This window comes from Vulpes lagopus, chromosome 11 (genome assembly GCF_018345385.1).
Source record: "Vulpes lagopus strain Blue_001 chromosome 11, ASM1834538v1, whole genome shotgun sequence".
Lineage (NCBI taxonomy): Eukaryota > Metazoa > Chordata > Mammalia > Carnivora > Canidae > Vulpes > Vulpes lagopus.
In genome coordinates, this window is record NC_054834.1 from 92,237,283 (window position 1) to 92,251,208 (window position 13,926).

Here is a 13,926-nt window from a genome sequence, read left to right on the forward strand (position 1 = left end):
ATTCCCTGCCCTTTGATGAGTTATGAGCTAAATTATATGGGCTCAATAAACTTCAGCTAATGATGTTTTGTATGCTATAACTCATGTAGGGGCAATCTTTATGTGTCTCTTAGCTTTTTCACCTGGGGATGCTCGATTAAAAACCACATCCGCTGGTTTGGCACACGATGCACAGTGGCTGATAACCTAATTGTGTGAATTTTTCTTCGCTGTTCTTAGATTCCCAACCTCCCTGGCTAGGTTTGGTAGGCAATGTACAAGACAGCAGCTAAAAGGACATCGCTGTCCTCTGACCGTGCATTTTTTTCCCTTTGCAAAATGTCATCGAGGCAACCCCTGGGACATTTTGCAAACAGATATTTTTGACTATTTATTATGCCTTGTCTTTTTCAGTGGAGTGTAGCCTCCACTCCCTTTTTTGTGGTGGTTTGGGTATTAACTGATATACTGAAGACGTCAGCCACTTCATCATTTTCAACATGTGTTCTCACTGTCTGCACCAGTTATATGCACTAAAATGTTATTATTCCTGAGAGTGCACAGCCCAAGCCCAAACTCCAGGCAGACTGCATCAGCTTAAAGATTATACTCACAGGCACCTGGGTGGCTCAGTGGCTAAGCATCTGCCTTTAGCTCAGGTCATGGTCCTGGGATGGAATCTCATCTCAGGCTCCCCACAGGAACCTGCTTCTCCCTCTACCTGTCTCTGCCTCTCTCTGTGTGTCTCTCATGAACAAATAAATCTTAAAAACAAAACAAAACAAAAAACTACTCGCTTATAATCAAACTCATGACACTCAAATTTCTAGCTCATGCAGATACACAATGGAAATTATCACTACAAAGCCACTTGTTTATGGCTGTTAGGCTTAGTAATAGGCCTCTTGAATCTTAGAACCCTGGAAAGCATTGCTGTGGTTCTAGGCTGGGACATTCTGGCCCCGAGGGGGAATGTTCTAGTATCACCCACCATGGCACACCACATACACTCAACCTGCCCCTTTAATATCCTGGTGAGAGTCAGAGTTGTTAGCTAGGATTGCCTAACATATTTGACAATAAATATGTGCCTCAGAAAAACCGAGGTGTATCTGAGTTCCCTTTAAGTGGAATCTTAACTGTATAAAGCCATGTTTGGATGAGCTAGAAGCATGTTCTCAGCTCTTAGGGAATCGAGAACAATTTTCTCTTAAATTGATCATATGACCTTACCATCACAATGTAAATGGGCTTCACTAAGCAAAAGCTTCTGTTACCAAATATACTTCCAAGAAAAAAAGACGACCTAAGATCATTTAGTGTCAAATGCAAATCCTAATTTTTGGCAGAAGTCCTCCAATGTGAATGGGCTCATATTCACCATCTCTGTAATTTAACTTGGAGAGTTCACCCGGGAGGTATACTGCTTAAAACTAAATAGACCATGGGTGAATTATTGAAATGAGTGATTGAAAAATACTAGTGTGAAATTTTTACATGCTATGATCATTGTATATAGGACTATTTTTTTTAAGGGAATTCTTGGGTCTTCCACTAAGGACTACCACCTCACCCTGCTCAGACATGAAGATGAGGTGGCCATCCACTGCGTGTACCACTAGCACATGATATGGAACATAGAGGGAACTTTACAAGGATGCTTTTTGTAGAAAAGTAAAATTTCACCACATACAATTTATAGGTGTCTCTAAAAGTTGTTTAAAGTAGGCTCCATGCCCAGCATGGGGCTTAAACTCACGACCCTGAGATCAAGACCTGACCTGAGATCAAGAGTTGGATGCTTAGCTAACTGAGCCACCCAGGCACAAATACAGAAAATCATTTTGTTCACATAAGGACAATATATTGTTAAACTTACCACTATAGAAGCACACTGGATGCAGAACAGTTTTTTAATGTATTTAGATACAGAGATTTTACTTACAGGTTGTGAATCCACCCATTGGTCAAGGCATATGAATCTGTCCAAATAGATAATACCAAATATGTGTTCAGTGAAGTTTAGGTCCTTGCCAGTGGACAGAATCACAACACTGTATTGCTGCATGTCCTCTTTAATCAAAAGCTTGGCTTAAGAGAAACAGTCGTGGAGGATGGCCTAAAGGATATATAGTGCACTCCTGCCTTTCAACTGTCCCATTACCCTAACTGCTTGGCCCAGGCTCTCAGCTTCTTGCTGACAGACACTTCCTATCCTATAACCTACCTCTGGGCATCTGCTGGAAGTACTAGAAAAGCTATGGGTTCAAAACTTACTATGCGTGTACGGTAGGATTGTTTTGAGAGTTTTGAAGTTTCTGAATTCAATTTCCTAGAGAAATTTCATTTCAGGCTTTAGTACTAGGAAAAAATGTATCCCTCCTAACCTTAAAAAGAAACATGTTACGAAGTGGGCTGTATCCGGTCAGACACCTCTTCGCTACCAGTGGGTTGGATGCTCTGATCCAAGCTTTGTGCTCCTCCAGCAGTTCTGCAAGGACCTCGTGTGTGGTCTCTGTGAATGGACCTGACCCTCATGTCCATACCTGTAACCAGTTCTTCTGGTCCCTTCAGCCTAATTTCATTTTAAAATTATTTGAGGGAGTTGATATATATTCATATAATATCAGTAAAGATGAGGGTCTTGTCCCCAAGTTGTACAGTGTAAATAAAAGACAAAACCACTATAAGAATCTGCTCTGGATGTCAGAACCAGAGCCCTGGAAAAGCCTCCGGGCTCAAAGGAAGGGGTTGTAAGGAATTATTTTTCTCTTGTTCCCTGCAGCCGTATAGTTTTAATTCAAACAGTCAGTCTCCATGGAGTGTGAATATTTGTCAAACCAGATCCTCTGACTGAATGGGAGGCCTTGTTCCCTTTAGGGCACTTTTCACTCGTTAGTTCTTAGGAGGCCTGAAAGTGATAACTAGCACCACAGTCATGCGGGTAACACCTGGAGGAGGAAGGAAACAAGGTGACACAGTGGCTTTGTGCAATACACGTTTATTTTCCTTTTTACCTTTGCAGTCATCTTTGAGTAATCGTTGTGTAAACAATAGAATGGAATGAAATTACATTAAATTGTATGCAAATGGCTCTAGAACACCTTAACAATTATGACAAGGCAATTATAAATAACTTTTTCTTTCCTTAGTAATATATATTTGCTTTTTAAAGTACATTAAAGAGCTGCCATATCTAGGGTTAGCTAGGAAAGAGCAATGGTACCATCCTGGGAGCCCACCTCCCCTGAAAGTTTAGACTCCAATTTTGAAAATCCTAAGGGTTATTACTATTCCATAATATATAGTCAAGCAGAGGGCTACTTGGGTTGAAAGTATTTATTCTTGAAACTTAACAGCATTTTAGCTTTTTAGTCATTGCACAAAACCCTTTCTATTTTTCACTCCATCTGGGTATTCGTCGGAATTTCAAGTAAAATCTTCAAGTGTATCACCTTTGGAACAACAAATCCTGTCCCTTAAGGAGAAGTCAAATCAGAGGTGGGTACATAATTAGCAGTCTAATAGAAGGGCAACATTTTCTATAGCATTCTATACGTTCCAATGAAGCAAAACTTACATATGCCACTTGATGTAGAAGAAATTTTAGATCTGAGACTATTCCAGAATAAAGCAGCCTCAGGCACATTCTTAATATGAAAGTTTGCAAGGCACCTCCCTCTCCCAAGAGACAATCAGATTGTGGATTGGTTTTTAGGCAAACAAACCAAAAGAATAAGCATCCTAGTTCCTAATTCAGTCATTTCAAAAATCAAAAGTTATAAATACTCCAAAGATAGACCTGAAATTTTTTGTTTTAAATAACAAGAGATTAACTGCAAGAAGCATATAATCAAAAACTTTTCTTCTTATAGCTAAGGTGTGTAATGCATAAATATATGAAAAATAAAATTCACAGTCAGTTTTAAAACTAGAATTCAAGTTTGGCTAATAAATCTTAATTTTATAAGTATATTAATTTCTAAATACAACATAAAAGAGGCAGTATTGTCAGATGTACAATTAAAGTAGAACAGAAAGAACAACAATGAAAGAAGAAATAGGCTTCTGATAGAAAAAATTCCTTTTGTTGCCAATAAATAGGACCACCTGAGTGTATTTCAGATTCTTTTCACTTAAGGGATATCCGAATTGATGGCTAAGAATATTAAATAGCTTTTGGAAAAATTAGCAACAGTCGTGCAGCTGTGGCATTTGCTTGTTCTCATACTGTGGATTGCTAGAGAATAAAGCAGAACTCGGAGTGTTGTTAAGTTTAAAAAAATTCTTTTTTTATCCCATTTCATTGAAGCCAGACTCTTCACAATCTTCTGATTTTGTGGGAGTGAGGGGGGGGGGAGGCAGGGTGGGGGAGGAAGATTGAGGGGCATGTTGTGAGGTGGGGGGCATGACAAATCAGGGAGATGTCAAGGAACATACATCAGCTGACACTCAACTGAGCAAACCCGATCAGCTTCACTTCATCAGGAATCTCCGACCCATCACAGCCTGAAGCCTGAAAAAGGAGGGGGGACAAAAAAAAGATACCTTCAGGGCCAGTTGATTCAAGCAAAGGCACAGTCTTGTATGGCGCCAGTGTCCCATCTCTTCCAGGAGAAGGAATCACCCTCTTGAATGACTACTGGAATACATATCTGGTCATCATGCTATCAAGTGCAAAAAATTTCCTGTTAAAACACCAGAGGCTCCAGGCTTAAAGCTCTGAAACTGCCAATGACTGCCAAGGAAGTGATTTTAAATCTACTTTAAACTGATTAAGGAGCACTAATTTGAAAATATCTAGGAATAAATTTAGCCAAAAAGGTGAAAGACCTGTATTCTGAAAACAAGAAGACACGAATGAAAGAAGCTGAGGCACAAATGGATATACCATGCTCATGGACTGGAAGAGTTAGTTACTACACTATCCATATTACTCAGTACAATCCCTGTCAAAAGACCAACAGTATTTTTCACAGAATTAGAACAAATAATCATAGTTTGGCTCCAAACAGCAGTCTTGAAAAAGAAGGACATAGCAGATTTCAAGATGACTAAGAGCTATAGTAATCAAAAGTCCATACTTATATGGTCAGTTAATCTACAACAAAGAGGGAAGAGCAAACAATGAGGAAAAGACGGTATCTTCAATAAATGGTGCTTGGAAAACTGGACAGCTACATGCAAAGAATGAAACTAGGCAACTTTCTTATAACATGCAAAAATAAACTCAAAGTGAATTGAAGGCCAAAACCACAAAAATTCTAGGAAAAAACACAGGCAGTAATCTCTTAGGTCCAGAAAACTCTAAGGCTGATGTCGGTCTCCTCAGGTAAGGGAAACAAAAGCAAAAATAAACTACTGGCACTACACCAGAATGAAAAGGCAACCTATTGCATGGAAGAAGATACTTCCAAACCCTCTACCTGATAAGAGGTTAGTAATCCAAAATGACTCCAACTCAGTAACAACAAAACCCCACACACATAACCCAATAAAAAAATGAGCAGAGGACCTGAACATTTTTCCAAAGACGACATACAGACGGCCAACATATGCATGAAAAGATGTTCAATGCCACTAATTATTAGGGAAATGTAAATAAAAAACAAGGTATCACCTCACACTTGTCAGAATGGCTAACATCAAAAGACAAGAAATAACAGATATGGTGCACTGCTGGGTGGGAATCCAAGTTGGTATACCCACTGTGGGAAAGAGGATGGAGGGTTCTCAAAAAACTAAAAATAGAAATAGCATATGATCCAGTAGTTCTACTACTAGGTATTTACCCAAGGCAAACGAAAACACTAATTTGAAAGGATATGTGCACTCCTATGTTTATTGCAGTATTTATAGTAGCCAAGATATCTATCAAACCAACCTAAGTGTCCACTACAGATCAATGGATAAAGATGATGTGGAATATATATACAATGGAATTATTACTCATCCACAAAAGGAGTAAGATCTTGCCATCTGCAACAAGGATGGACCTAAAGGATACTATGCTAAATAAGAAAAGTTAGCCAAAAAAAAAACAAATAACAAATGACTTCATTTCTATGTGGAATCTAAAACACAAAATAAATGAATAAGAATGAAACACTCTTAAATACAGAAAACAAACAAACAAACAACTGGTGGTTGCCAGAAGGGAAGGGGCAGGGGGAATCGGTAAAATAGGTGAAAGGAATTAAGATGTACAAATTTTCAGTTAAAAAAAAAATTGTAAGCAATTTAGCCAAGTCACTGAGGGTGATATGGTTATTACCAAAAAGTGTCCTTTATAAAGCTGGCAAGAAAAAAAGTGGCTTCGAAGTAGAAGAGCTCATTATAGATAACTTGTTTTTCCATAATAGAATTTTGATTATTTTAGGGCATTTATTGCCTAACTTATAGTGTGTCAAATACTTTGATATTTCTTCAAAATTAAAAAGAACTAGAAACAAGTCATTGCTCATCAAAACTCTCATTTGTCCTCATTCAAAAGTTATTTTTTCCCCTCCCTCTCTTTTCCACATACGCAGGCAGGCACTCACACAGGACCCAGATCCTCCTCACAGGCTGTCTCTTCAGAGTGCATAAATCAGAACAGGTATTGGGTAAGTACAAGTGGGGAGAGAAAAGTTTGATAAGTGACTGGGAATGGGCAATTAACCAGCAAAGGACCATACAAACCTTTTCTTGGCCTAATTCCTGCTAAATTATTGTCAAAACGATTAGTTTCCCAGGTTTTTTTTTTAGGTTTTATTTTATTTTTTTAAAAAGCCCTTTCCAATCATCACAATGAACCTGCTTTTACATTGCTCCAAAAACCAGTACATAAACTTGGTCTTTGTCAACCCCAATGCTTTTCTTTACAATAAGCAGCTAATTAGAACATACTACTTGAGTATCTTTAATTATCTTTATAAAGTAATGGTGTCTGTACTTATACTTATATAAGAAAATCAATAGACACAATGTATTTAATTAACAGGCAAATGACAAACATCGTAGGAGCACTGATGGTTCCTGGCAGTGCCAAGGAGGGACTAGCCAATGTGAACCACATCAGTGCATGTCAAGGATACATCAGGAATTTGGCAATGGAGATGGCAGGAGGTTGAAAGGACTAGAAATAAAATATCCACTAGTGGTTAAGCCAATGAGAGCTAAAAGAAAAATCTGAAATCCTTCTTGTGAAGAGTAATGGAAGTGAGGATTTACAATGTGAGTGGGTGATCAAACAGTGGTTACTGTGGGTATATCACACAGGGAATCCATCTCTCACCCTCTGTGCCATTGCCTCCTGCAGCTACACTGGAACATTTGGTTTCCTGGCAGAGGCACAGGCCAGGTTCTCTGGCTTTCATTCAGGCTCTTCTTCCCTCACTACCCAGCTGACTCTATTTTAACCAAGGCTGAGTCCTTGTCTTGCTCACTGTGGCCTGCAAAACACTCAGGGCAATTTGCAAAGGATTCTGGATTCTAGAGCAAAGGGACCAGAGACCCTTAAAGCGGACATTCTCAAACTTCTTGGTCTCAGGTACCCTTTTGACTCTTAAAAATTATCAAGGGCTTCAAAAGCTTATGCTTTTTAAAAAAAGCCATTCACCATGATGAAGTGGGATTTATTCCCGGGATGCAAGTGTAGTTCAATATTCATAAATCAATGTGTCTGATCACATCAATAAGAGAAAGGATAAGAACCATAGGATCATTTCAGTGGACACAAAGTACAACATCCCTTTGATAAAAGCCCTCAACAAAGTTTTAGAGGAAAAGCATGCCTAACATAATAAAGGCCATTTATGAAAACCCCACAGCTAACATCCTTAATGGAGAAAAAAAACAGAGCTTTTCCCCTAAGGTCAGGAACAAGACAAGGATGTCCAGTCTCACCAGTTTTATTCAACGTAATACTGGAAGTCCTAGCCACAGTAATCAGACAACAAAAAAATAAGAGGCATCCAAATTGATGCAGAAGAAAAACTTTCACTATTTGCAGATGATATGACTCTATATAGAGAAAATCCAAAAGACTCCACCAAAAAACTGCTAGAACAGATAAATTCAGTAAAGTTGCAGGAAACAACACGTACAGAAATCTGTGGCATTTCTATACACCAAAAATGAAGCAGCAGAAAGAGAAATTGACAAAATCCCATTCATAATTGCACTAAAGATACCTATGAATAAAATACTGATGAAAGAAATTGAAGACAACACAAAGAAAGGCAAAGATATGCCATGCTTACGGATTGCAAGTACAGATGCTGTTAAAATGTCTATACCCAAAGCAATCTACGCATTTAATGCAATTCCTATCAAAATACCACCAGCATTTTTCACAGAACTAGAACAAAAAATCCTTAAGTTGGTGTGGAGCTACAAAAGGCCCTGAACAGCCAAAGCAATCTTGAAAAAGCAAAGCCAGAGGCATCACAATTCTGGACTTCAAGTTAAATTACAAAGCTACAGTGATCAAAATAGTATGAAACTGGCACAAAAATAGACATGTAGGGGCACCTGTGTGGCTCAGTCAGTTAAGCATCTGACTCTTGGTTTCAGCTCAGGTCATGATCTCAGTCATGGGATCAAGCCCCACACTGGGATCTACACTTAGTATGGAGTCTGCTTGTCTCTCGCACTCTCTCTCTCTCAAATAAATAAAATCTTTTAAAATAGACCTGTAGATAAATGCAACAGAATAGGAAACACAGAAATAAACCCACAAACATATGATCAATTTATCATCAACAAAGCAGGAAAGAATATCCAATGGGAAAAAGTCTCAACAAAAGGTGTTGAGAAAACTGGACAGCCACATGCAAAGAAGAAAATGGGCCACTTTCTTATGCCATACACAAAAATTCAAAATGGATTAAATACCTAAATGTGAGATCTCAAACCATAAATATCCTAGAAGAGAACACAGGCAGTAACCTCTTTCACATCAGCCATAGCAACTTTTTTCTAAATTTGTCTCCTGAAAAATAAAAGCAAAAGTAAACTATTGGGACTTCATCAAGATAAGAAGCTTCTGCACAGCAAAGGAAACAAGAGTAAAAGGCAACTTACTAAATGGGGATATTTGCAGATAATATATCCAATAAAGGGTTAATATCTAGAACATATTTTTAAAAAGTATAAAACTCAACATGCAAAAACCAAATAATCCAAATAAAAAATTGGCAGAAGACATGAAAAGACATTTCTCCAAAGACCTACAGATGGCCAACACACACATGAAAAGATAGATATTCATCATCACTTACCATCAGGGAAATGCAAATCAAAACTACAATGGGATATTACCTCATATCTGTCAGAATGGCTAAAATCAACACCACAAGAAACAACATATGTTGGTGAGGATGTAGAGAAAGGGAAGTGCTTGTGCACTGTTGATGGGAATGCAAACTTGTGCAGCCACTATGAAAAACAGTATGGGGGCTCCCTACAATTCAGTAATCATACTACTGGGTATTTACCCAAAATATACAAAAACACTAATTCCAAAGGATACATATACTCTCTAATGTTTATAGCACCATTATTCGCAACAGCCAAGATATGGAAGCAGCCCAAGTATTTACTGACAGATGAAGATATCGTATGTATATTCAATGGAGTATTATCCAGCCCTAAAAAAAGAATGAAATCTTGCCGTTTGCAACAACATGGATGGAGCTAGAGTGTATAATATTAAGTAAAATGAGTCAAAGACAAGAAAAAAAAGATAAAACAAATCTGGGGGAGAAAAAAAAGACAAATCAAGAAACAGACTAATTATAGAGAACAAAGTGATGATTACCAGAGGGGAGGTGGGTGGGGGGAAGGGTGATGGGAATTACGGTGCTCATCACAACAAGTGCACTCCTTGTGATGTACAGAACTGTTGAATCACTATATTGTACACCTGAAACCGATATAACACTATTAACCATGCTTAAATTAAAACTTGAAAAGCTTATGTTTCTGCAGGTTATATTTATTGTGTTGACTATTTAAAAAATTAAAACAAAAATTTAATATTAAAATCACGTTTAAAATATTTAAAGTATTAAAATAATTAAAAACAAACATGCTTATGTAGGTTATACGATATTGAATGAGAAATTAAAACTGAGAAATTTCTAAATTATTCATTTACTAATTCATTAAATCTAATAATAAACTCATTACATGCTACCATGTATAAGATCTTATCAAAAAATAATCACGGTTTACCAAAACAAAAATTTGAGAAGAGTGGCACTGCTTTATGTTTTGCAAATCTGTTTAATGTCTTGCTTAAGGGAAGATAGCTAGATTTTCCTATTTGCTTTCGCATTCAAAATATTATGCTGTTTTTCTTGGAGTATGTAAAGAAAATCCAGCCTCATATAAATACATAGTTGAAAAAAGGGAATAAATAGTATTTTTTTTTAAATTTTTACTTATTTATGATAGTCACAGAGACAGAGAGAGGCAGAGACACAGGCAGAGGGAGAAGCAGGCTCCATGCACCAGGAGCCTGATATGGGATTCGATCCCGGGTCTCCAGAATCGCGCCCTGGGCCAAAGGCAGGCGCCAAACCGCTGCGCCACCCAGGGATCCCCAATAAATAGTATTTTAAAAGTCTTTCCGGTAATTGTAGATATTGTTACCATACCAAGATTTGCCAACTGGAGTTTCTTAAAAGTTAGTTGCATTGTGGAACCTGACACCACAGTATTGGACTTTCATACTCTGTTATATTGGAACCATTGGTCTATCTTGCATTTTGAATTGATCTTTTACCCAAATATAATTTTTCAGCATCACTGAATTATGCAGATCTTCTACTATTGACACAGTTTGTTATATAATCTCAGTGTTTCAATATACTGTGTCAACCAATCGTATTCATTCCTATCACACATGACTAATCTCATCAGAAAAAGTAAGTAGTGGAATGTTGTCAAGCTTACAGTGGCAGATGCAAGTTTTCTAAAACCCTTTTTCTGCTCGGGTGCTGCGATTTATTACTGATGACAAATATTGTCAGTTGTTTTCCTTGAAGTGTCAGGCTTACTTGGTTCATTTTGAAAACATACCTGCCAAATCCTTAGTCTGAAAAACCAGTTTGTCAGTTATTCTTCCAAGTAAAAATGGTGTTCCATGGGGGGAAAAGTGGCTAGTTCAGGCTATAAGTTAATCTCACAAGAGCTTTTCCTGGAGACAATCACTGTACTTCAGCATATAAGCATACCTTGCTTTATTGCACTTTATTGCTTTTCCTGGATTTTTTTTTTTTCCAAACTGAAGGTTTGTGTACCAAGTAAGTCTATTGGTGTCATTTTCCCAACAGCGCTCGCTTCATGTCTGTGTAACATTTTAGTAATCCTCACAATTTTTAAAAGTTTTTCATTGTATTTGTTATGGTAATATGACATCAGTGATCTCTGATGTTACTTTTGCAATTCTTTTGGGGCCCACAAACCATGCCCAAATAAGATGGTGAACTTAAACCCATAAATATGTGTTCTAACTGTTCCACTCACTGGCTATTCCCCTGTCTCATCTCCCTTGTCTCAAGCCTCCTGTTTCCCTGAGACTCAACAATATTGAAATTAGGCCAATTAATGACCCTACGATGGCCTCTAAGTGTTCAAGTGATAGGAAGAGTTGCGGGTCTCTCACTTTAAATCTAAAGCTAGAGATGATTAAACTTAGTGAGGCCGGTTGAAAGTCAAGGCAGGCCAAAAGCTAGGCCTCTAGCACCAGTCAGGCCAAACTGTGAATGTAAAAGAGAAGTTCTTGAAGGAAACAAACAGGGCTAGTCCAGTGTACACATGATTGATGAGAAAGCAAAACAGTCTTATTGCTGATACGGAGAACGTTTTAGTGGTCTAGAGAGAGGATCAAACCAGCCACCACATTCCTATAAGTCAAAGCCTAGTCCAGAGCAAGGCCCTAACTCTCCTCAATTCTCTGAAGGCTGAGAGAAGTGAGGAGGCTACAGATGACAAGTTGGAAGCTGGTGGAGGTTGGTTCCTGAGGCTTAAGGAGAGAAGCTAAGGGAATTACAGAAGGTGGCTACCCTAAACAACAGATTTTCAATGTACACAAAACAACCTTCTATTATAAGATGTTGCCCAGGACTTTCATAGAGAAGTCAGTGCCTGTATTCAAAGCTTTAAAGGGGACAGGCTGACTCTTGTTAGGGGTAAATGCAGCTGGTGACTGAGTTGAAGCCAATGCTCATTTACCATTCCAAAATTCCTAGGGCCCTTAGGAATTATGCTAGATCTATTTATAGAATCTGTGGTCTATAAATGGAATAATAGATAGCACCTTTGCTTACAAAATGATTTACTGAATATTTGAAGCCCATTGTTGAGAACTGCTCAGAAAAGATTCCCTTCGGAATATTACTGCTCATTGACAATGTACTCCTCAAGAGATCTGACGGAGATGGGACAATGAGATTGATGTGATTTTCATGCCTGCTAACACAGCATCCATTCTACAGCTCATGGGTCAAGGAGTAATTTCAACTTTCAAGTCCTATTATTTAAGAAATACATTTTATGAGGCTCTAGCTGCCACAGACAGTGATTTCTCTGATGGGTCCAGGCAAAGAAATTTGAAAACCTTTTGGAAAAATTCACCTTTCTAGATGCCATTAAGAACATGAGGGATTCTTGGAAAGGGGTCAAAATGTCTTACATGAACAGGAGTTTGGAAGAAATTGCTTCCAGCCCTCCTGGATGACTTTCGGGGGTTCAACACTTCAATGGAGGAAGTAACTGCAGATGTGGTGGAAACAGTAAGAGAACTAGAATTAGAAGGAGAACCTGAGGATGAGACTGAATAAAACTTGAACAGATTAGGAGTTGGCTTTTTAAGGATGAGCAAAGTGGCCTTTTGAGATAGAACCTACTTCTGGTAAGGATGCTATGAAGATTGCCATAATGACAACAAAGGATTTAGTATATTCCACGCCAAGCCTGGGTGTGCTTTGGAACCACTGGAAATTTGAAAATCTACAGAAGTTGTGATGGAATTGGTCTGGGATGTGGCCAGGGTACTGGGATTTTTGAGCTCCCTAGAGTGACTCAAAGGTTAGAGCTTGAGAACCACTGTGCTACCTGCATGCTTCCCAAAGTGTGAAGCACCAAGTAAGCTTCCTATCAAGCAGTGGCTCTCAGATTCCGATCCCAGTGCCCCACCTCCCAGAGACTGATTCCGTAGGCTAACAACATTTTTATCAGATAGTTTCCAGATGAAGCTGAAACCATCAGTATGAGGATACCACGGTCTCAGACTGGAGCAGGAGACCCAGAGCTACTACCTGGATCTTCTCAAACTGATAGGTTCCCTTAAGGTTTCTGCCTTAGCCTCCCTCTCCTTTCAGTGGGGGGGAGGGGTTGTGAAGTAGTTTTAATCTCATTTTAGTCTCTGCTTTACCTGGACTTCAGGACATGTTGCCTCAGTTATGCAGCCTCCAACTATGCCTAAGACGAAAGCCTCTAAAAATAAGGCCCGTTAGTCATGAATTGCCAAAATGCTTACGAAATTGCTATATGTAATGCATGTTATTTAACTTCAGTAGCTAAAATCTGTAATGCTCATGTAAATGTGTACCAACTGGATGTTAATTAGACGCACTTACAATCTGTATTCTATCTCTAAGGGCGAATTATCTTATTTCGTATTTTTCCTAATGCAATTTCAAAAACTTCTCATCGAAAACAGCAAGACTCAATTACTTTATAAAAACTGCAAGGTAGCAAATTTAAAAAAAAAAAAAAGCCTTACACATTTAAGAAGACTTGTCTCAAGGCAAGGCTTACAACAATCGACAATAAACGGTACTGAGATGTTGAAGTCAAAGCATGTTACATTTGAGCTGAAATGCCCTTTATGCTTGAACCACTTTGTTAGAAGTGCTATCTATAAAAAAAGGTTTCTGGTCGCCCTGCCTCTGGCCA

The 13,926-nt window shown here is 38.4% G+C and overlaps 1 protein-coding gene across 3 annotated transcripts in view; it reads right to left on the bottom strand.

The window, feature by feature from the left end:
* Positions 1–2,964: 2,964 nt before the first annotated feature.
* Positions 2,965–13,926, bottom strand: part of STK39 (serine/threonine kinase 39) — a 291,842-nt gene continuing 280,880 nt past the window's right edge. For all 3 annotated transcript variants that reach the window (XM_041722629.1, XM_041722630.1, XM_041722628.1), the window contains one exon: positions 2,965–4,495. In XM_041722629.1, the coding sequence (XP_041578563.1) occupies positions 4,421–4,495 (75 nt within the window). In that variant the 3' untranslated portion in view covers positions 2,965–4,420. The remainder of the gene's footprint in view (positions 4,496–13,926) is intronic.